The sequence below is a fragment of the Panulirus ornatus genome, chromosome 67 (genome assembly GCF_036320965.1).
Source record: "Panulirus ornatus isolate Po-2019 chromosome 67, ASM3632096v1, whole genome shotgun sequence".
NCBI classification, from domain to species: Eukaryota; Metazoa; Arthropoda; class Malacostraca; order Decapoda; family Palinuridae; genus Panulirus; species Panulirus ornatus.
The window spans coordinates 15734393-15758392 of NC_092290.1; the positions used below are offsets into that span (position 1 = coordinate 15734393).

The 24000-nt window shown below is 38.5% G+C and overlaps 1 protein-coding gene across 2 annotated transcripts in view; it reads left to right on the forward strand.

The window, feature by feature from the left end:
* Positions 1 to 22662, forward strand: part of LOC139747124 (uncharacterized) — a 105772-nt gene extending 83110 nt beyond the window's left edge. Inside the window, exon 4 of one of the 2 annotated variants that reach the window (XM_071659038.1) lies at positions 10764 to 22662. In XM_071659038.1, coding sequence (XP_071515139.1) covers positions 10764 to 11018 — 255 coding nt within the window. In that variant the 3' untranslated portion in view covers positions 11019 to 22662. Of the gene's footprint in view, positions 1 to 10613 lie in introns of both variants that reach the window. The other variant, XM_071659039.1, reaches the window with a different exon arrangement.
* The last annotated feature ends 1338 nt before the right edge of the window (positions 22663 to 24000 follow it).

Sequence of the window (24000 nt, forward strand, 5' to 3'; positions counted from 1 at the left end):
GGCGGAAAAAGATTTTGAGTGAGAGGGGCCTGAACATGCAGGAGGGTGAAAGGCGGGCAAGGAATAGAGTGAATTGGATCGATGTGGTATACCGGGGTTGACGTGCTATCAGTGGATTGAATCGGGGGTTGTGAAGCGTCTGGGGTAAACCATGGAAAGTTGTGTGGGGCCTGGATGTGGAAAGGGAGCTGTGGTTTCGGGCATTATTGCATGACAGCTGGAGACTGAGTGTGAACGAATTGGGCCTTTGTTGTCTTCTCCTAGCGCTACCTCGCACACGAGTGGGGAGGGGGATGGTACTCCATGTGTGGCGAGGTGGCGATGGGAATGAATAAAGGCAGACAGTGTGAATTGTGTGCATGGGTATATATGAATGTGTCTGTGTGTGTATATATATGTGTACATTGAGATGTATAGGTATGTATATTTGCGTGTGTGGACGTGTATGTGTATACATTGTGTATGGGGGTGGGTTGGGCCATTTCTTTCGTCTGTTGTTTCCTTGCGCTACCTCGCAAACGCGGGAGACAGCAACAAAGCAAAATTAAAAGAAATAATAATAATAATATATATATACATAAATGCCCTTTTTTTTTTGCTCTGTCGCTGTGTCCCGCGTTTGCAAGGTAGCGCAAGGAAACAGACGACAGAAATGGCCCAACCCACCCCCATACACATGTATATACATACGTCCACACATGCAAATATACATACCTACACAGCTTTCCATGGTTTACCCCAGACGCTTCACATGCCTTGATTCAATCCACTGACAGCACGTCAACCCCGGTATACCATATCGCTCCAATTTACTCTATTCCTTGCCCTCCTTTCACCCTCCTGCATGTTCAGGCCCCGATCACACAAAATCTTTTTCACTCCATCTTTCCACCTCCAATTTGGTCTCCCTCTTCTCCTCGTTCCCTCCACCTCCGACACATATATCCTCTTGGTCAATCTTTCCTCACTCATTCTCTCCATGTGCCCAAACCATTTCAAAACACCCTCTTCTGCTCTCTCAACCACGCTCTTTTTATTTCCACACATCTCTCTTACCCTTACGTTACTTACTCGATCAAACCACCTCACACCACACATTGTCCTCAAACATCTCATTTCCAGCACATCCATCCTCCTGCGCACAACTCTATCCATAGCCCACGCCTCGCAACCATACAACATTGTTGGAACCACTATTCCTTCAAACATACCCATTTTTGCTTTCCGAGATAATGTTCTCGACTTCCACACATTCTTCAAGGCTCCCAGAATTTTCGCCCCCTCCCCCACCCTATGATCCACTTCCGCTTCCATGGTTCCATCCACTGCCAGATCCACTCCCAGATATCTAAAACACTTCACTTCCTCCAGTTTTTCTCCATTCAAACTCACCTCCCAATTGACTTGACCCTCAATCCTACTGTACCTAATAACCTTGCTCTTATTCACATTTACTCTTAACTTTCTTCTTTCACACACTTTACCAAACTCAGTCACCAGCTTCTGCAGTTTCTCACATGAATCAGCCACCAGCGCTGTATCATCAGCGAAGAACAACTGACTCACTTCCCAAGCTCTCTCATCCCCAACAGACTTCATACTTGCCCCTCTTTCCAAAACTCTTGCATTAACCTCCCTATTAACCAAGATGAGAGAAAAAGAGAGATAGGTAGTAAGTTTGCGGAAAGGAACCTGGATGTTTTGGCTCTGAGTGAAACGAAGCTATACGGGAAGAGTGGTTTGGGAATGTCTTGGGAGTAAAGTCAAGGGTTAGTGAAGGACGAGCAATGGAAGGAGTATCACTACTCCTGAAACAGGAGTGGTGGGAGTATGTGGTAAAACTGAAAGTGGATGGAGAGAGATTGGTGATTATTGGTGCATATGCACCTGGGCATGAGAAGAAAGATCATGAGAGGCAAGTGTTTTGGGAGCAGCTGAGTGAATGCATTAGTAGTTTTGATGCACGAGACCGGGTTATAGTGATGGGTGATTTGAATGCAAAGGTGAGTAATGTGGCAGTTGAGGGAATAATTGGTGTACATGGAGTGTTCAGTGTTGTAAATGGAAATGGTGAAGAGCTTGTAGATTTATGTGCTGAAAAAGGACTGGTGATAGGGAATACCTGGTTTAAAAAGTGAGATATACATAAGTATACATATGTAAAAAGGAGACATTGCCAGAGAGGGTTATTAAATTACGTGTTAATTGATAGGCATGTGAAAGAGAGACTTTTGGATGTTAATGAGCTGAGAGGTGCAACTAGAGGGATGTCTGATCATTATCTTGTGGAGGCAAAGGTGAAGATTTGTAGAGGTTTTCAGAAAAGAAGAGAGAATGTTGGGGTGAAAAGAGTGGTGAGAGTAAGTGAGCTTGGGAAGGAGACTTGTGTGAGGAAGTACTAGGAGAGACTGAGTACAGAATGGAAAAAGGTGAGAACAAAGGACGTAAGGGGAGTGGGGGAGGAATGGAATGTATTTAGGGAAGCAGTGATGTCGTGCGCAAAAGATGCTTGTGGCATGAGAGGGAGTGTTAGGTGGGCAAATTAGAAAGGCTAGTGAGTGGTGAGCTGAAGAAGTAAGATTATTAGTGAAAGAGAAGAGAGGCATTTGGATAATTTTTGCAGGGAAATAATGCCAATGAGTGGGAGATTTATAAAAGAAAGGCAGGAGGTCAAGAGAAAGGTGCAAGAGGTGAAAAAGGGGGCAAATGAGAGTTGGGGTGAGAGAGTATCATTAAATTTTAGGGAGAATAAAAAGATTATTTGGAAGGAGGTAAATAAAGGTATTAAGAATATATGGTGTGGGAGGCAAGTTGTTAGAAGCAGTGAAAAGTTTTTATTGAGGATGTACGGCATGTGTACGTGTAGGAAGAGAGGAAAGTGATTGGTTCTCAGTGAATGTAGGTTTGAGGCAGGGGTGTGTGATGTCTCCATGGTTGTTTAATTTGTTTATGGATAGTGTTGTTAGGGAGGTGAATGCAAAAGTTTTGGAAAGAGGGGCAAGTATGCAGTCTGTTGTGGATGAGAGAGCTTGGGAAGTGAGTCAGTTGTTGTTCACTGATGATACAGCGCTGGTGGCTGATTCATGTGAGAAACTGCAGAAGCTGGTGACTGAGTTTGGTAAAGTTTGTGAAAGAAGAAAGTTGAGAGTGAATGTGAATAAGAGTAAGGTTATTAGGTACAGTAGGGTTGAGAGACAAGTCAATTGGGAAGGAAGTTTGAATGGAGAAAAACTGGAGGAAGTAAAGTGTTTTAGATATCTGGGAGTGGATTGGGCAGCGGATGGAACCATGGAAGCGGAAGTGAATCATAGGATGGGGGAGGGGGCGAAAATTCTGGGAGCCTTGAAGAATGTGTGGAAGTCGAGAACATTATCTCGGAAAGCAAAAATGGGTATGTTTGAAGGAATAGTGGTTCCAACAATATTGTATGGTTGCGAGGCGTGGGTTATGGATAGAGTTGTGCGCAGGAGGGTGGATGTGCTGGAAATGAGATGTTTGAGGACAGTATGTGGTGTGAGGTGGTTTGATCAAGTAAATAATAATAGAGTAAGAGAGATGTGTGGTAATAAAAAGAGTGTGGTTGAGAGAGCAGAAGAGGGTGTTTTGAAATGGTTTGGTCACATGGAGAGAAAGAATGAGGAAAGATTGACCAAGAAGATATATGTGTCAGAGGTGGAGGGAAAGAGGAGAAGTGGGAGACGAAATTGGAGGTGGAAAGATGGAGTGAAAAAGATTTTGAATGATCGGGGCCTGAACATGCAGGAGGGTGAAAGGCATGCAAGGAATAGAGTGAATTGGAAAGATGTGGTATACCGGGGTCGACGTGCTGTCAGTGGATTGAACCAGGGCATGTGAAGTGTTTGGGGTAAACCATGAAAAGTTCTGTGGGGCCTGGATGTGGAAAGGGAGCTGTGGTTTCAGTGCATTATTACATGACAGCTAGAGACAGAGTGTGAACGAATGGGGCCTTTGTTGTCTTTTCCTAGCACTACCTCACACACATGAGGGGGGAGGGGGTTGTTATTCCATGTGCGGCGAGGTGCCGATGGGAATGAATAAGGGCAGACAGTATGAATTATGTACATGTGTTTATATGTATATGTCTGTGTGTATATATATGTATACATTGAGATGTATAGGTATGTATATTTGCGTGTGTGGACATGTATGTATATACATGTGTATGTGGGTGGGTTGGGCCATTCTTTCGTCTGTTTCCTTGCACTACCTCGCTAACGCAGGAGACAGCGACAAAGCAAAATAAATAGATAAAATAAATGAATAAAGTATCCCTGGGGATAGGGGATTAAGAATACTTCCCACGTATTCCCTGCGTGTCGTAGAAGGCGACTAAAAGGGGAGGGAGCGGGGGGCTGGAAATCCTCCCCTCTCGTTTTTTTTTTGTTTTTTCAAAAGAAGGAACAGAGAATTGGGCCAGGTGAGGGTATTCCCTCAAAGGCCCAGTCCTCTGTTCTTAACGCTACCTCGCTAATGCGGGAAATGGCGAATAGTTTGAAAGAAAGAAATAAAGTGCGTAAGACAAGGGACTAAATGGGAACTTCAGTGAAGGGGGCTAATGGGAAGGTGATAACAAGTAGTGGTGATGTGAGAAGGAGATGGAGTAAGTATTTTGAAGGTTTGTTGAATGTGTGTGATGATAGCGTGGCAGATATAGGGTGTTTTGGTCGAGGTCGTGTGCAAAGTGAGAGGGTTAGGGAGAATGATTTGGTAAACAGAGAAGAGGTTGTAAAAGCTTAGCGGAAGATGAAAGCCGGCAAGCCTACGGGTTTGGATGGTATTGCAGTGGAATTCATGAAAATAGGGGGTGACTGTATTCTTGACTGGTTGGTAAGGTTATTTAATGTGTGTATGACTCATGGTGAGGTGCCTGAGGATTGTAGGAATGCTTGCATAGTGCCATTGTAAAGGCAAAGGGGATAAAAGTGAGTGCTCAAATTACAGAGGTATAAGTTTGTTGAGTATTCCTGGTAAATTATATCGGAGGGTATTGATTGAGAGGTGAAGGCATTAACAGAGCATCAAATTGGGGAAGAGCAGTGTGGTTTCAGAAGTGGTAGAGGATGTGTGGATGAGGTGTTTGCTTTGAAGAATGTATGTGAGAAATACTTTGAAAAGCAAATGGATTTGTATGTAGCATTTATGGATGTGGAGAAGGCATATGATAGAGTTGATAGAGATGCTCTGTGGAAAGTATTAAGAATATATGGTGTGGGGGCAAGTTGTTAGAAGCAGTGAAAAGTTTTTATCGAGGATGTAAGGCATGTGTACGTGTAGGAAGAGGAAATTGATTGGTTCTCAGTGAATGTCGGTTTGCGGCAGGGGTGTGTGATGTCTCCATGGTTGTTTAATTTGTTTATGGATGGGGTTGTTAGGGAGGTGAATGCAAGAGTTTTGGAAAGAGGGGCAAGTATGCAGTCTGTTGTGGATGAGAGAGCTTGGAAAGTGACTTAGTTGTTGTTTGCTGATGATACAGCGCTGGTGGCTGATTCATGTGAGAAACTGCAGAAGCTGGTGACTGAGTTTGGTAAAGTGTGTGAAATAAGGAAGCTGAGATTAAATGTGAATAAGAGCAAGGCTAAGAGGTACAGTAGGGTTAAGGGATGAGTCAGTTGGGAGGTAAGTTTGAATGAAGAAAAACTGGAGGAAGTGAAGTGTTTTAGATATCTGGGAGTGGATTGGCCAGCGGATGGAACCATGGAAGCGGAAGTGAATCATAGGGTGGAGGAGGGGGCAAAAGTTCTGGGAGCCTTGAAGAATATGTGGAAGTCGAGAACATTATCTCGGAAAGCAAAAATGGGTATGTGGTTCCAACAATGTTATATGGTTGCAAGGCGTGGGCTATGGATAGAGTTGTGCGTGGGAGGGTGAATGTGTTGGAAATGAGATGTTTGAGGACAATATGTGGTGTGAGGTGGTTTGATCAAGCAAATAATAGTAGGGTAAGAGTGATGTGTGGTAATAAAAAGAGTGTGGTTGAGAGAGCAGAAGAGGGTGTTTTGAAATGGTTTGGTCACATGGAGAGAAAGAGTGAGGAAAGATTGACCAAGAGGATATATGTGTTGGAGATGGAGGGAACGAGAAGTGGGAGACCCAATTGGAGGTGGAAAGATGGAGTGAAAAAGATTTTGAGTGATCGGGGCCTGAACATTCAGGAGGGTGAAAGGTGTGCAAGGGATAGAGTGAATTGGAATAATGTGGTATACCGGGGTGGATGTGCTGTCAATAGATTGAACCAGGGCATATGAAGCATCTGGGGTAAACCATGGAAAGTTCTGTAGGGCCTGGATGTGGAAAGGGAGCTGTGGTTTCAGTGCATTATACATGTCAGGTAGAGACTGAGTGTGAACAGATGTGGCCTTTGTTGTCTTTTCCTACCGCTACCTCGCGCACATTTAGGGGGAGGGGGTTGTTATTTCATGTGTGGTGGGGTGGCGATAGGAATGAGTAAAGGCAGACTGTATGAATTATGTACATGTGTATATATGTATATGTTTGTGTGTGTATATATATGTATACGTTGAGATGTATAGGCATGTATATTTGCGTGTGTGGACGCATATGTATAGACATGTATGGGGGTGGGTTGGGCCATTCTTTCGTCTGTTTCCTTGTGCTACCTCACGAACATGTGACACAGCAACAAAGCAAAATAAATAAATAAATAAATAAATAAATAATCAACATTTACATATGTATACACATACACAAACATATGAATATAATATATACACATGTACATATTTATTCTTGCTTTCTTCCATTCCTGGTACTGCCTCACCCCTTAGGAAACAGCATTGCTACCCCCTGCCTCAGTGAGGTAGCATCAGGAGAACAGACAAAAAAGGTCACATTTGTTCATGATAAGTCTCTAGCTTTCATGTGTAACGCACTTCCAGGCCCCACAGACCTTTCCATTGTTTTCCCCAGACATTTCACACTCCGTGGTTCAGTCCATTCACGGCATATGGACCCTGGTGTACCACATCGTTCCAATTCACTCTATTCCTTGCACATTTTTCACCCTCATGTATGTTCAGGTCCTGATCACTCAAAATCTTTTTCACTCCATCCTTCCACCTCTAATTTGGTCTCTTGCTTCTCGTAGTTCAGGGTCTCCATCTCTGACACATATATTGTCTTTGTCAGTCTTTCCTTGCTCATCTTCTCCATATGTCCAAAACCATTACAAAACATCCTCTTCTGCTCTCTCAACCACATTCTTTTTATTTCCACACCTCTCTCTTACCCTCTCATTACTTACTCGATCAAACCACCTCACACTTTATATGGTGCATTACACTTGACAACTAGAGACTGAGTGTAAAAGAATGTGGCCTTTCTTGTCTGTTTTCCTGGCACCACCTCACTGAAGCAAGGGATAGCGATACTGTTTCCTGTGAGTAGGGTAGCGTCAGGAATGGATGAAGGCAAGCAAGTATGAATATATACATGTGTATATATGTATATGTGTGTGTATCTATATGTATATGTGTATATGTTGATATATGTATGTATATGTGTGTGTATGGACATTTATGTGTATGTATATGTATATGAGTGGATGGGCAATTCTTTGTCTGTTTCTTGGTGCTACCTTGCTGTCGTGGGAAAAGCGATTATGTGTAATGAATAGGTGAATAAATAAATGAATGAATATATGTCTTTCATACATATCCGCCACTTCCCGCATCAGTGAGGTAGTGTTAAGACCAGAGGACTGAGCCATAGAGGGAATATCCTCCCTTGGCCTCCTCTGTTCCTTCTTTTGGAAAATTCAAAATGGGAGGGGAGGATTTCCAATATCCCTCTCCCTCCCCTTTTAGTTGCCTTCTACAACACTCAGGGAATACATGGGAAGTATTCTTTTTCACCAGAAGCTGGTGACTGAGTTTGGTAAAGTGTGTGAAAGAAGAAAGCTGAGAGTAAATGTGAATAAGAGCAAGGTTATTAGGTACAGTAGGGTTTAGGGACAAGTCAATTGGGAGGTAAGTTTGAATGGAGAAAAACTGGAGGAAGTGAAGTGTTTTAGATATCTGGCAGTGGATTTGGCAGCGGATGAAACCATGGAAGTGGAAGTGAGTCACAGGGTGGGGGAGGAGTTGAAAGTTCTGGGAGCGTTGAAAAATGTGTGGAAGGCGAGAACACTATCTCGGAAAGCAAAAACGGGTATGTTTGAAGGAATAGTGGTTCCAACAATGTTATATGGTTGCAAGGCATGGGTTATTGATAGAGTTGTGTGGAGGAGGGTGGATGTCTTGGAAATGAGATGTTTGGGGACAATATGCGATGTGACGTGTTTTGATCGAGTAAGTAATGAAAGGGTAAGAGAGTTGTGTGGTAATGAATAGAGTGTGATTGAGAGAGCAGAAGAGGGTGTTTTGAAATGGTTTGGTCTTATGGAGAGACTGATTGAGGAAAGATTGACAAAGAGGATATATGTGTCAGAGGGAGGGAACGAGGAGAAGTGGGAGACCAAATTGGAGATGGAAGAATGTAGTGAAAAAGATTTTGAGTGATCGGGGCCTGAACATGCAGGAGGGTGAAAGGCATGCAAGGAATAGAGTGAATTGAAATGATGTGGTATACTGGGGTCGACATGCTGTCAATGGATTGAACCAGGGCATGTGAAGCGTCTGGGGTAAATCATGGAAAGTTTTGTGGTGCTTGGATGTGGAAAGGGAGCTGTGGTTTTGGTGCATTATATATGACAGCTAGAAACTGGACAGCAAGAAACTGAGTGTGAACAAATGAGGCCTTTTGTTGTCTTTTCCTTGCGCTACCTCATGCGCATGCGGGGGGAGGGGGTTGTCTGTTCATGTGTGGCGAGGTGGCGATGGGAATGAATAAAGGCAGCAAGTATGAATTATGTACATGTGTATATATGTATATGTCTGTGTGTGTATATATATGTGTGCGTTGAAATATATAAGTATGTATATGTGTGTGTGTGGACGTGTATGTATGTATGTACATGTGTACATGGGTGGTTGGGCCATTCTTTTGTCTGTTTCCTTGCGCTACCTCGCAAATGCGGGAGACAGCAACAAAGTATAATAATGATAATAATGATAATACATACACAGACATATGCATATATACACCAGCACATATTCATACTTGCTTGCCTTCATCCATTCCTGGCTTTGACTAGGGCCTCATTTGCCCATGCTGCTTCAGCTAACATAAAAAAAAAAATTAGTATATATATCTTATGACAGTTCCCTTCAGGAACTCCCACAAGTTGTTGGGTACAGTAAAAGAGTTTGCATAACTGGTGAACTCCAGTATCATTGTGAGCCTTCAGTGTCTCACCCTTAGCAGGCCATTAGCTGATGGCAACTTTAGTATAGTGTTTTCAGAGGCTCTTATGTAATGTTCCTTCCAACTCCTTGCACCTAATGTGTTTGCCTAATGCTACATTCTTTTACTTCAGCCAAATTCTCCCACCTGATATTCCTGCCTACTTCTACATAATGCTCCAGTCTAATGTTCCTATCTACTGCTCTTACCACTTTGCCAAAAGGCAGGGCTAGTGCATATTGTGCACCATTGGAAAAATCTAGAGTTATGAAAAATGAGTTGCGAGAGTTAAGTATTGTCAAGTGTTATGTGTGACAAGGAGAGACTATATTTGTGGACCTTGTGGTAATGATGTGAGATGGGCTGCAATTCCCAAAAAATAGATTTTTTTTTATAACTCGGCATTTCAGTGTTTCAGTGTTTTAGTTATTGTTTTCTTATCAGTAGTGTTATACTTTAGTAGTCTTTACTTCTTTTTTTTATCTTCTTTTGTCAGTCATTTGACAAACATTTGTTGGTTTCATTGTTTACCAGGTTTTCAGTATTATTCCTGTTTTTTTTAGAAATTAAAAAGTTTTGAACTTAATTTTTTATTAAACATTATTGATGTGTTATTCAGATAATGTAGAAAATTTGACAATAGGACGAAGAATCGTGTGGGATTAGCATCAGTAGGATGCACTTCCCATGATTCATTGATTTTTTCCAACATATGTTTCCATTTCATTGTTATCCATGTTTCTCTTGTTTTTAGTAATCTAACAAGCCAAAACCTGCATTGTGCTACTTCATCAGTGTGAATTATAGCTTGGTACAAACAAAATTTGGGAGGTAAAAAGTAAATCGCGTATATGCAAATTTGGGTCTAGTGAAGGCAGTGTAAACGAGGCTTATCTGTACTATGCTCTTCCTATCTCACAACATGGTAGGTCTCATGAATTCATTTTCTTACTCTGGCTACTTGTGTTATCCCAGAATTCCTTGTAAGAAAATTTTTCAGCCCTTGCAATGAGCTTTGATAATTTTCTGTAGATTCACATTAATATAGCTTACATTCGTTTGAGCTATACCTTTACTTTTGATAACCCTGTCTGTATAATTACACCTTTAACTCATTACTGAGTATTTTAGCCATTTTCATACCCTTCAGTAGTCTCCATGATTGTATTTGTGCTTTTTTTCCAACTTTTCTCATCATTATTATTATGCAATATCTGTGGCAAAATCCATATCATAAACCATAAGTAAAACACATCTGTCTTTCTGATGCATTAAAACTTAATTTTCACCAGGAAAAAATCATTTCCAAAAAGAAGGCCACCAAAAGTTTGGGTTGAGCAGCAATCCACAAGGAATAACCCAGAGGACCTATACAGTTATGGATATCCTGTTTAAGCAGCCAGCATCATTTGGTGCGTCTTCTAATCTTTGTTAAACTGCAGGTGCACACTCAACACTACAAGTACAAAACTACTAAGAACCGTGATGAGGAATTGAAAGCAGCGATGGAAGCCACCGCCGGTGCTCTGGATGCCAGTGCTGAAGTGGTAGAAGACGAGGCTGAAAAGCTCTCTGATGAGGCCAATGAGTACAGGAACTGGTGCAAGCTGATGGAGCTCAATGCCATGAAGAACATTGGTGCCAACACAAACACCCCTCCTTCAGAGGAAAAGAAGAAAAATGGAACTTCCAGTTAGTGTTGGTTATGGGTGTTAGGCAGAGATGTGAGTGCATGTGTGGAGAAGGAGCTTATTGGTGGTATTAGTGGAGGAACACATAACCATGACACAATCCTCAGTCCAATTTAGATATAAACAAGTGTGGCTCATCAACCCTCAGGAAGGGACTTATCTTGTGTTCGTTGTGAGGGACAGAAAATATTATTAAGGGTTCCTTTCAGATGCTAAGGCAGAAGTGAGAGTATTATAGAAAGAATGTTTAGTGTTTAGTTGCACCCTTTTAGAAAGTGTTGGAGAAAAGCTGTTAGAGATACATAAAATGTAGAAAATTTTTTTCATCTGTTGGAAACTGGAAGAGCAATAATATTAGTATTATTTGGTAAGTTAAAACAGGGCAGTTAAAGTCTTCTTTTGAAATTCAATTTAGAGCACAGTAAAGATTATTTATTATTTCAGATATGAGTGAAAAAGAAGTTATTTGCCAATAATCTTTATTTTGAATCAAGATTCATATTGATGCGATAATGATAAGTGGTATGTGAATAAAGTGTTCAGTGTATCTCTGGTGCAGCAGAGAAGGCAAAACTATCCAGGGATGAAATTGAAATAATACTATCACTGGACAGTCTGCCTTTGTACCTCTGAGTGCCATAGAACTGTGATTGTGGTGCAGTACTCGGTGCGTGGGTCCATAGAGGACTTAAAAAAACCACTCATACTCAAGGCAGGGGTTGATGTTTTATACGGCACAGGAATCTCAGTAAGGTCCACCATGCTCGTCTCCAAGACAAATGTGTGGGTGACTTCATGTTTATAGCAGCTTCATATCACATGTTTGTACATAATGACAGTGTGTGAGTAGTTCATGTAAGTACGTGACCACCAGTGTTGTGCTTTGTTTGTCTAATTAATTATAGAGATTTAAAGTGTTCAAAGATAGGGACTCTAACTTAGGTTTTTATTTGTACTTATGATTGTTTTCTACTGCAACATAATTTGTGGTTTATAGCCTATTTTTTGTCTAAAATAGTTGTGAACTGAAAGCATTTACATATTATGCAGGTTTTGTGTATCTGCATATAGCATTTATGAACTGCAGGTAATTTGCTTTTAGATATGTTGCCTAAGCTTATAGCTTCTATTATCTAATGCTAGAGACAAGTGTACAGGTGCAATGTAAGTATCTCGGTGCTGCGCTTCTTGGCTACTGTTGGTTACAGAGCAAACAGGGTGACTTATGTTAGGAGTTAAAGGTTTATCAGGTTAATCTTTATTTGTACACTATTTGATAAGATATTTATTTGCTTAACTGACAGTTACAGGCAGTGTGCACATCCTGTCTTTGCTTCCTATGGGGTAATGAATGTAAAGTGTGCCCGAGGTTTGTGATATATATGATAACCTTCTGTGAGTGGGCTTGTTATCTGAGAGTTTGACAGGTATCCACTGGTAAACATGACAGTGCATGATGTTATTGACCTGCATATCATGGGGGATGTTATTGAGTGATATGCAGTTGATATGAATCCTTTTTTTAAGTGTATATGAATGATCATAAAGATTTGGGCATTTTTTTATGACTGATAGCTGTACTTACCATTTGCTATTAAATCTGTTGCCCTTTACATGCAGTTAATGCTAACCTCTGCTGCTTGTGATGGTTATTAAGAACTTTCCACAGTTTGATGAATCTACGTTTCTGTTATTTTCAAATTCTAAACATTTTAAACTGGAAAACAGGGTTCACGCTAGCCATTTCTCTCAGTTGGATTAATTTTGTAGGTAAAGTCAACATTATATGTAGTGAGCAGTATACAGTAGTCTGTTTCAAGTTTTATTTAATTGTGCTGAAACACTAAAAAAAATTGATGTGTTTTGGTGTTAATGCGGTAAAAGTCTTTGATTGAAATTAGATCTCAAGTCCTATTTTTCAAAATTCTAAAGTACTTTTGGTGAGGATGATGCATGGAAGGTCTGATTAACCCTTTAAAGGCTCCAAAGTTTGTGCCTGTTAATTGCTGTACCTGATGCTTTGTTTGATTACTCTTGAAAGATTGAATGTAGAAAAGTTAAACTGAGTTTTGTTGTAGAATAACAAAGTTGCTAGTATTTTGTTGAGAAGCAGTGATGGACCTTCAGATGAAATTATAAAGTCTTTTATTAATAGATATATTCTTTTTTTAGTTCTGTGAAGCTCATAAACCTGAAAAATTCATGGTAATGCAAATTTTCAGAAGTTCCAATTGTTTTATGATTTTAAAAGTTTTACACTGAAATTTGCTAATGAGAACTATTGGTTATAAAGACATGATGTATTCGCCATAAAACAGGGAAACGTTTTGTATGTTGAAACATAGGTGGACTCTGCTCTTACTGCAGTTTTCACTGGTAAAGGAGTGTTTTACCATACATTTTGAGTAGGAGGTATAGTAATCACCCCTTTATTTTTTTTTTTCACTGTATCTGTTGGTGTGAATTTTTAGTAAACTATGTGTCTTGTCATCTGATGCAAGCTTTAATAGATAACACTTGCCAGTGAATGTGTGAAAACTACCAAAACTCTTTGCTGACCACCTCTCAGCAGCCCTTACTGCTCAGGAAATTAGGAATCAATTTATTCCTACTTTTCTAGTGCTACAGTCTGCAGTTCTTTTCCAGAGCAAGTAGTCGTTTAAAATTTATTAGGGTTTAATGAATACGGCTTAAGATGGCAAATTCATAATCTCATATAAGTCACTACATTTGATGGTGTTTACCTCAACAGATGTTGATTATAGAAGTGGAGTCGTTGTTTCTAAGATTCCATTGGGGGTTACAGTCACAAAGGTTTGGTCAACCAGTATAGATACATAGTGAATACTTTGCTGGTGGTATAGGTAGTCTGAATTCCAGTTTAATCATCTTGTGCAAGACTTAGCTTTCTTGTGATATTGACAGTAAGAGAAAGGCTTCTATGATCATTTTGCTATTATTTTCAGTTCTAGTATGCAAAGAAAGTTCCTTAAATGACCTTTCATCTGCATGTCTGTATTTTAAAAGTGTAACCTTAATCAGGCTCACAGAAAATTATTCAGACTCCAACATGCCACAGACAAATGCTGATAGCATTTTTAAATTTCTTCATAATGGTCATCTTATTATGTTCTAATTTTGATATTTCGTGCCAACTGTAGTAAACTTTAAGTATTACTGAATTACAGAAACACTGGTTTTAAGGATTTAAATCTCTTATTGTAATGTGTTGTGCTTTAGCCATATCATGCTATTCCAATGAAAACAGTATTGACATTCTCATTTTTATAGCAGAAATTCTTTTGAACAATGTTTAATGAGAGAGGGTGACCTGTTTTCTGTTTGCTCTGCAGAAAGACCTCTTGTATCTTTGAATAAACAGCCTTTTGAACTGTGAAGAATTGGTAATAGTTGCTCATTTGAAAAATATAGTGTTTATTGTTGCTAGCCTTCAAAAGGCACACTCACAATATAAGTGTCTTTAAAGAGAGAGAACAGTAGATAATTTAGTTTATTCATTCTGTGTTGGGGATTATAAATCAAAGAGCCCTTAGATCTTTTTTTGGTGAAGTCTTTACTCTGATTCTGACAGTCCTAACAATCATTTTTGTTGTTAGAAAGCAATATTTGGGTGGCAGCAAGTTAATGAAATTGTTACATGATATATCATTATATAGTCTGAACCATCTACATTGTAATCAATATACATTTTCAGTATAAAGAAGTAAGCTGTTTTGATTTGGCACATTTGCTGTTTAGAACATTTGCTTCTGCTCTGGACAAAGAGTTTTCTTATCAGCCAGATTTGAATATTGGCAGCATCTTATGCAGTTCAGACATTGCATTATTGATTCAAAATAACTTTGTATGAGTTGTTTTTTGTGTTCCCAAATAGAAATTGTCATTTTACCTTCCTATTCCCTTTCCTTCCAGTGCAACTTGTTTTGATTAATGCATACTGCAGAGTGAAATTTTTTTTGCATTGCAAATAGGAGGGATTAGTGAAAAAGCTTTCCTTATGCTTACTTAGCCATTAAATTTGATTTCTCTTTGAATGACTTTGATTGTTATCAGGAGAATTGTTAAGTGTGGTGCTAGTAAATCAAGTATATCTTTATTGGCTAAGCCCATTGGCTAAGCCCTTGGGCCTGGTGAAAGGTGCTTGATGGATAGTTTGGTAAAGTGTTTATAGGTATGTTTACAACTTTTGTCTGCTAGAGCATGCCATGGATGGAAAGACACATAGTCCTTAACTCATAATATCTTTATGAAAAAAAAAAAAAGGAATAACCCCTGTCACTTTATAGTTTTCTTTTTCTTGTGGCTAAGACAATAGAATGCCAAGGGATTTTTTGTTCATTCTTTCTGGCATTGTGAACTTTTTCAGAAAGAAGTCTTTTACTTGTCTTCAGGGAAAACAAGTGTTATGATTTATTTAATGCGCCCTGCCAAAATAAAGATTTATTGCTTCAACTATTGATAGTAAGATTGAAATGCAGTGTTTGTAGAAATACATAAGAATCTATTCCTTTTTCTGCTTGTCACAATATTTCATCTGTCTTTTGTATCTATCTGTCTGTCTAATATTGCTGTATCTGTTTGTCTGTTTGACCGTGTATCTATGTTTTTGTATCTTTATCTATCTATCTCTGTTTGTTTTTATCTTTCTCATTCTATGTATCTATATGTCATACCTGTTATCCATGCATCTACCTACCTTTTTTATTTCTTTCATACATGTTTGCCATTTCCTTTGTGAGAAAGGAAGTGCCAAGAACAAATTACAGAGGCTTAGTGGAAAAAACCTCACCTGAGTGACTGCTGTGTTCCTTCTTTTGGAAATTAATACAGGTGGGGAGTATTTCCAGCCTACTGCTCCTTCCCCCGTATTTAGCTTTTATGACACACAAAGGATGTTTCAGCAGTTTTCTTTTTCCTCTCTTCCCATCCATCTATCTTTCTATTTATCTTTGTGAAAAGAAATCATCAGTCTGTTTATGTAATGCCTTCTTTCCTATGGGTAAGACCCAGTGAGAGGTGGCCAAAACAGAAGTCTCCTGACAGTCCTTTCCAAACACACTTCCTTATCATGCTTCATCCCTCGCACTTTCCTGGGTCTTTTCCTAATTCACTCCCTTATTTTGCTTTCCCAGGATGCTAGCTGTCATTTTTTTGCTCAGTATTTCTCTGACTTGCTTCTGTATACAGTATTTTCTCCACCAAGCATTCATGATACATCTCCACATAAAAAGGTTGGCAGAAATGTACAGTCCCCCAGTCTTTTTTCACATTTAATGTTAGTTTAAATATAAGCTGGATGTTTTCATTCCATGGTCTGTTTGTTTGCATTCATCAATATTGCAAGACAATTATTTGATGCTCATAAATAATAGTTGAACTGGGCAGTTAGGAGCCAGTTATATATTATACAAACATTGTTGTAGTGTCTTATGCTAGTCTCTTCACACTGAATAAGTTCTTCACCTGTGTCAGCAGTGATCCTTGAGGATCAGTTTGATTAATGTTTCTCTTACAAAGAATTTTTTCAGATATATTTGGGTAAATAAAGCAGTAACTTATTGTCATGTGTAATGTTTGGAAAATTAAGAAAAAAAACGAGAGGGGAGGATTTCCAGCCCCCCCACTCCCTCCCCTTTTAGTCGCCTTCTATGACACGCAGGGAATACGTGGGAAATATTCTTTCTCCCCTATCCCCAGGGTAAAGTGTGTGAAAGAAGAAAGTTAAGAGTAAATGTGAATAAGAGCAAGGTTATTAGGTACAGTAGGGTTGAGGTTCAAGTCAATTGGGAGGTAAGTTTGAATGCAGAAAAGCTGGAGGAAGTAAAGTGTTTTAGATATCTGGGAGTGGATCTGGCAGCGGATGGAACCATGGAAGCGGAAGTGGATCATAGGGTGGGGGAGGGGGCGAAAATCCTGGGAGCCTTGAAGAATGTGTGGAAGTCGAGAACATTATCTCGGGAAGCAAAAATGGGTATGTTTGAAGGAATAGTGGTTCCAACAATGTTGTATGGTTGCGAGGCGTTGGCTATGGATAGAGTTGTGCGCAGGAGGGTGGATGTGCTGGAAATGAGATGTTTGAGGACAATGTGTGGTGTGAGGTGGTTTGATCGAGTAAGTAACGTAAGAGTAAGAGAGATGTGTGGAAATAAAAAGAGTGTGGTTGAGAGAGCAGAAGAGGGTGTTTTGAAATGGTTTGGGCACATGGAGAGAATGAGTGAGGAAAGATTGACCAAGAGGATATATATGTCGGAGGTGGAGGGAACGAGGAGAAGTGGGAGACCAAATTGGAGGTGGAAAGATGGAGTGAAAAAGATTTTGTGTGATGGGGCCTGAACATGCAGGAGGGTGAAAGGCGGGCAAGGAATAGAGTGAATTGGATCGATGTGGTATACCGGGGTTGACGTGCTGTCACTGGATTGAATCAGGGCATGTGAAGCATCTGGGGTAAACCATGGAAAGCTGTGTAGGTATGTATATTTGCGTGTGTGGACGTGTATGTATATACATGTGTATGGGGGTGGGTTGGGCCATTTCTTTCGTCTGTTTCCTTGCGCTACCTCGCAAACGCGGGAGACAGCAACAAAGCCAAAAATATATATATATATATATATATATATATATATATATATATATATATATATATATATATGGGGATAGGGGAGAAAGAATACTTCCCACGTATTCCCTGCGTGTCGTAGAAGGCGACTAAAAGGGAAGGGAGCGGGGGGCTGGAAATCCTCCCCCTCTTGTTTTTTTTTTGTTTTTCTCAAAGAAGGAACAGAGAAGGGGGCCAGATGAGGATATTCCCTCACAGGCCCAGTCCTCTGTTCTTAACGCTACCTCGCTAACGCGGGAAATGGCGAATAGTATGAAAGAAAGAAAGAAAGAATATATATATATATATATATATATATATATATATATATATATATATATATATATATATATATATATATATATATATATTTATTAACAACAAACAATTTCATATTGGGATACCATCACTGCTTGATTTGACAAATATTAGTAGGCTGCAGTAACAGTGGATGTATTAAATCCAAGTTACAAGGATTGATTGAACCTTGGCTTTTTTTTATGCCGAAAATGGCTCTAAAGTGCATATTAACAGTTGTTGTTTGAATGGTCTCTGGGCATTAAAGGATTAACAAATGGGATTGAAATTAAACTTTCTCAGGGCAAGCTGTGTTTTCTACACTTTGAACTGTAGATTTCAGTGATAGTTCATGAACAATTCTGTCAGCAGAAATAAAAGGGTTAGATATGAGTGCATGAGTCAGTGTAAATGCATGTGAATTCTTTTGACTGAAATGCTTATAACTTAACTATGTAAGTGCTCAAACCTGGCTGGATCTCAAAGATTTTTCAGTTATTGACTAATCTATCATGCTAACTTTAAGCCAGATCATTTTTTTTGGTTCTGCTTGTGTTTCTGTCTTGTATTGTTTTGTCATTCAGTATTTCATTGATTTGATACTTTTGAAATTTTTATTTAGTAGTTTCTGGGACCAAAGTATATATGAAAGTTCAGATTTTTACTGTCTCCTGAAACTGCTTATCATTTTAAGTAATATGAAAGAAAGCTGGTTATTGATATAGCGTATACAGTAATGATAAGTTAATTCTTTGCCTACATGGATATTATATTTGGCACTAGAATAGGGAATTCAAAATATGTTTTTGTGTGCATAACTCATCTATTTATGTGTGTGTGTGTGTGTGTATCAGAGATAAAGGTTGTGCAATAGCAAAAAGGGGTACAAGATATTAGTTACCTCTTCTTAAAGATTTTCATGTTTATTCTACCCAGTAACACTTGTAATACATTCATATTTTGGTGCTAATGCCAAGACCAAGATGTTAGCAGTACTCAAGGTAACAGATGTGCTGAATTAGCTAAACAGGGTAACAGCAGTAGTAAGCTTCTGTAGGCACTGAATCAGTGAAGTTTGTTACATACCACTGAATACTTTAGAGTCACTCGATAATACAAGGATTAAAAAGTGGAGGGAAAGCATCTATTTATAATTACCCCAGGACCAATTTCTATGAAAGAGACCTTGTATTACCCAAGATATTAAAGGCTCTCTCAGCCCAAGGCTGCACTAGTTCCATTGGCAGAGAAATGGTGATTCCTTTTGGGGGAGAAGTTATGTGACGAGACTGTACTGCAAGTGATACAGCCTTGCCAAAGGTGACTTTTCATTCCTGGTGTAACCTCAAGCAGGTGGAATCCAGAAACATTAATCATACAATAATGCTTAATGCAAAGATTTTGAAAGCATTTTTCTTTTTTTGTAGTTCAGAATTGTGCTTGCAACATTACAGCTGGGTTTCTGGTCCAGAAATGTATTAATCTTCAGTCTTTTCACATCCTGTATTCCTCCTAAGTGGCAACTACTTAGAAATTAGTATTACTTAATTTATTTAACTCTTTTAATTCTGGCTAAATTTAACCCCTTCTCATCCACTTGCAAATATTATCTTCTGCTGGGAATAAAGTGGTCCATGCATGAATTTTTTGCTTTTTTCCTGTCTTTTTTCCCCGCACTTAGACATACCGTTGAAACAATATTTATGTCTAGCGTGAGCCCCTGTATAGTCTAATGTTAGCCACATTTTCCGTAACTGTCTACAGCTAAACTTGGCACTCTGTCTTATTGTACTCTGGTGCTATCATTATATTTTATTTGTACACAGGTTGTGGCCTAGAAGGGAAAAGTTTTATGTTGATAAGTTGCCAAAAGAGTGTTTTTTTATTATGATTGTATTATGATTTTACACACACCTGTAAGAACATCTTAATTTTTTGTGTAATCTTGTGATTGAGGTTCATGTACAATGCCAGTATTCACTACCTTCAATTTGGACTTCATAGTATTTATTTATTTTTTCTTATCGGAAAGTGCATAATTATTGCTGAGCCACAAGAAACATTGAAGTACAGGGGGTTATGGTGTAGGCATATAGCATGGTAGCTTAAGGATTCATCTTCGAGCTACTCATTGAATAAGTACAATATTTGATTGAAATAATCTTTATGTTTTGGTTTTTGGTTTTTATTATCTGGCGATATGGTACTGTACTTCCTATTTTTCAAGTAGTTAAGTCGTAATTTATGGTTTCATTGTAATAACAGGAAGAGAAACACTGATGTTGGCCAAATTTGGCTTAAAAGATAACCAAAAAAGTGTGCTGTTTTGTTTCTTCAGAGTAGAGTTTTATTTTTACAGTATTGTATATCTGCAATTGGTTTATGTGGGGATAGATTTGCATCCTTGTATTCCATATGATTGGGCTTCCATATTTTGTTGAACTGAGAATTAACCAGGTACCCAGGGCTGCTGCTTTAGTCTGTGCTTTAGTTTTAATGATTATTGAATATCTTTGTATGTTGGTTATTTCTTTGCATGGTAGGATTTTGATGAGCTGAAATATACTGCAAGAAAAGATCCAGATGCCGCTTACACTAGTTTCAGATTATACTAATTTGACTGTCTTGTTGATTATTTTATCATTGGTGATAATGCTCTAAGGAGTATTTGGTGCTGGAAGTTATTAGATCAGAGGATATAGTCCAAGGCTTTGAGTAGGTAAAAGGTGTTTAGATGTCTTCCTACAACTTTATATTATATTATGCATCACCTGACTTCTAGTTATTGTTCAGCAATTAACTTGGAAAGATGTCTGTGTTCAAATTTTGTAGTTTACTCTTTTTACATTTTCTTTTCTCTCAAATGATGCAGTTTAAGAAGATATTTAATGGTGAAGAAATACCATTGTATCCACTCCTTATCAAATATGTAATTATTTGGAAATATTAGTAATATGTTAATGAAAGATCATTCACCAACAGTATAACAGAAATAGTAAAATGCTCTTTAATCCTCATTAATTTAATTTTTTTATTCCGATCTGTTTATAAGAGTTACACTTAATTTTATCGTTAATTTAGGGAAAGAATTATCCTGCTTGTCACTGCTAAGTTGTTATTTCACTTGATCCTCATGTGAAAGCTTTTTTACTTTAAAAGTATACGACTTATTAAAGTTGAGTGATGTGCGTATTGAATAATTCAAGTGGTTGTGCCTGGCAGCTCTTCAAAAGAACTTTTTTCTTATGGCTAATTTTCTTACCGTAGATATATTACTTTTCAGTTCTCATATATTATGGGCACATAAAAGTTGTTTTATACTTTGATTTATCATTTAAGCAAGATTATTTATCAACTAAATGTAATAATTCTCCAGGAAATATAAGTACAATTATTATTGTACTTTTCCCAATCTGTACAATAGTGTACTTTAGTGTGATTTTTGTTTATTAAAGGTCCACAATTTGACTTTTAGATTTAATGATTGTGTCATGTGCAATATGCAAGTAGGATTATCAAAGAAGGTTGATATCCGAAAGTGATTTAATTTACATAGCTTGCTTGTTATGATACTCTGAAGATATTTTTCTTATTACTGAATCTAAACTGTGCTACTTGTGCTAATATGTATGCAATATCCGTATGTTCTGTGATTTGTATTACTTTTTTCTATTGTCTGAGTAGTATTTATGAAATATTTGAAATGGCTAGGGAATATGTCTAGTGCAAAACCCTAAATGTGGACTCAAGATTTTTTCAAAATATGCAATGTACTTCCTCCATCCATGTGATGTATGGGGCTTGGCAACAGCTGAAAACCTACGTGGCATTTAGTGCTTGTAGCTCTGTGTATCCCTCAACAATGATATGGACAGGGACTACTATGCCTTGTACCCAGACTTAACCACCAGCTGAATTTTTGTTTACCAGTCTCTCGGTGCTGACACTGGACATGTAATTCTTTTTCGGTACAAGTGGCCTGGGGGGAACTTGCTTTACAACCATCGACTGGGATCTTTGTTCAGGGTCATTTCTTTGTCATCCTGTTAAGTCATGAAGCTCGAGGGTAGGAGGCTACTAAATGGAAGATCTCAAAATGCATGATTTTGCACTCTAATGATATCTTAAAATGACGAAAGTGGAATTCCTGAAGTAGTATGTGTTTGTTTGTATGCATGTGTTTGTTTGTGATGCATGTGTTTGTGTTTGGTGCATGTGTTTGTTTGTGTATGTATGTGAAGTGATGGCTGTGGGCTGAAGAAGATATTCAGTGAAGTTTGATGCATACTGTGTAGTATTTTTGTATATGAAGATTCGCCTACTAGTTTGTGACAAGTGTATTGATTTGTTGCATTGTTCCAGTAAGCAAGTCGAGCTCTACACAGTGCTGCCATGGGTGGAACTCATCAATTGGTTGTTTTATATATTGATTCACAAGCAGAATAAAAATGTAAAGGGTTCTGTGATAGTGTGGAAGCACAATGGGATTTTTTCAGTGGTTTGGATTCAAAACTGTGATATTAGTCTATATTTATTTAATATCCATTTGTGTTCATGGTTTCCTCCATTATGGCTGGGATCCAGTTTACAAAGTTGCCAGCTCGGTTGTTTGCTTTGATCCACCCGACCACACCTCTGTGTAGCGCCCCGTGGAGCTCTGGGAATCCCCTGTAGCAATGTACATTAAGTCCAGACTGTTTTTGTACCTGCGTATGAAAATAAAGCTGCTGTCAACTGCTTAATCCTTTATCTTGAGCCCTTGTTTTAGAGTAAGTATATAGAAGAAAGAAGTTCAGAAAGGATAAAAAGACCAGTAAAAAAGGAAATTTTAGGTACTGGAAGGGATGCATAGGATGAAAGACAGGATAAGAAAAGATATTATGGAGTTTTCAGGGGCACCTTGGGAGTAGGTTAGAGTTCTGTGCAGGTTAATGGGATAATCTGGAATAAAAGTGAAATAGATAGTAGGTTAGATTTTTACTCTAAAATAGATCATGAAAAATTTCAAGACAAAATTTATGCTTTATTGATAGGAAAAATTCTTTGGATCAGTGAAATGGGCAGTGTGGTGGGATTTGCAAAATTTGTAAATCATACCGTTACCCTCCAGGATAAAAGATGAAAATATTTCATAAATAGAAATCAGATGCCTTGATAAAGGAGTGAGCAAATAATAAATCATGAGTTAAGTGTGGGTTTCATACACAACCATTCAATGTATTTTTATTAATTTTATTTATTATACTTGATTGCTGTTTCCTGCTTAAGCAAGGTTGCAACAGGAAACAGACGAAGAAAGACCCATCCAATCTCACACATACGCACATACACGTACATGTACATGCATATACCTATATACTCCTATGAGTCCACAAGTGACTGTCTTGGACAGTCACTTGTTTACCAAATGGCATCCTAGCTATGTCTCTTTGTTGATTATCAACTGACATATTTCTATCTTGATCTCCCCAATGATATGATTTATTACACGAAAGTGCACTTGGAAACTTATCATCTTTCATTTCCCAGTGGACTTGCAGGAATATACTTGATCATGCTCTAAATTGTGATCCTTTTTATACATATATATGCACGTACATACACATCCATATGCATGTATACACATGTTCATAATCTTGCTTGCATTTATCCATTTGCGCTTCTATCCTGCCTCACAAACAGCATTGCCACCCCTTGTGACAGGGAGGTAGTGCCAGGAAACATGTGAAGAAAGGCCACATCCACTCACATTTGTTCTCCAGCTTTCATGCATATGATGAAGTACAAGATTTTGACTGGCACAAGTATAGGCATTGATTCCACGTGTAATACGGAGTAGTGAAAGCTGATATCACTTTCCATTACAAGTGATACTCAGTCTATAATGGAATTAAGTATTAGATATACTGACAGGAGTATGAATATTTCAGTGTAAGAAAGAAATTAGTAAATGAAGCTAACTAAAAAAGAATATGAGTAGTAATCATGGAAGATTTCTTAAGAAGAGAGATCCGTGATATGAAATTTTATTAACACAGAGGATTGGGTTGTACATGTTGTAGGAATGAAGAATGA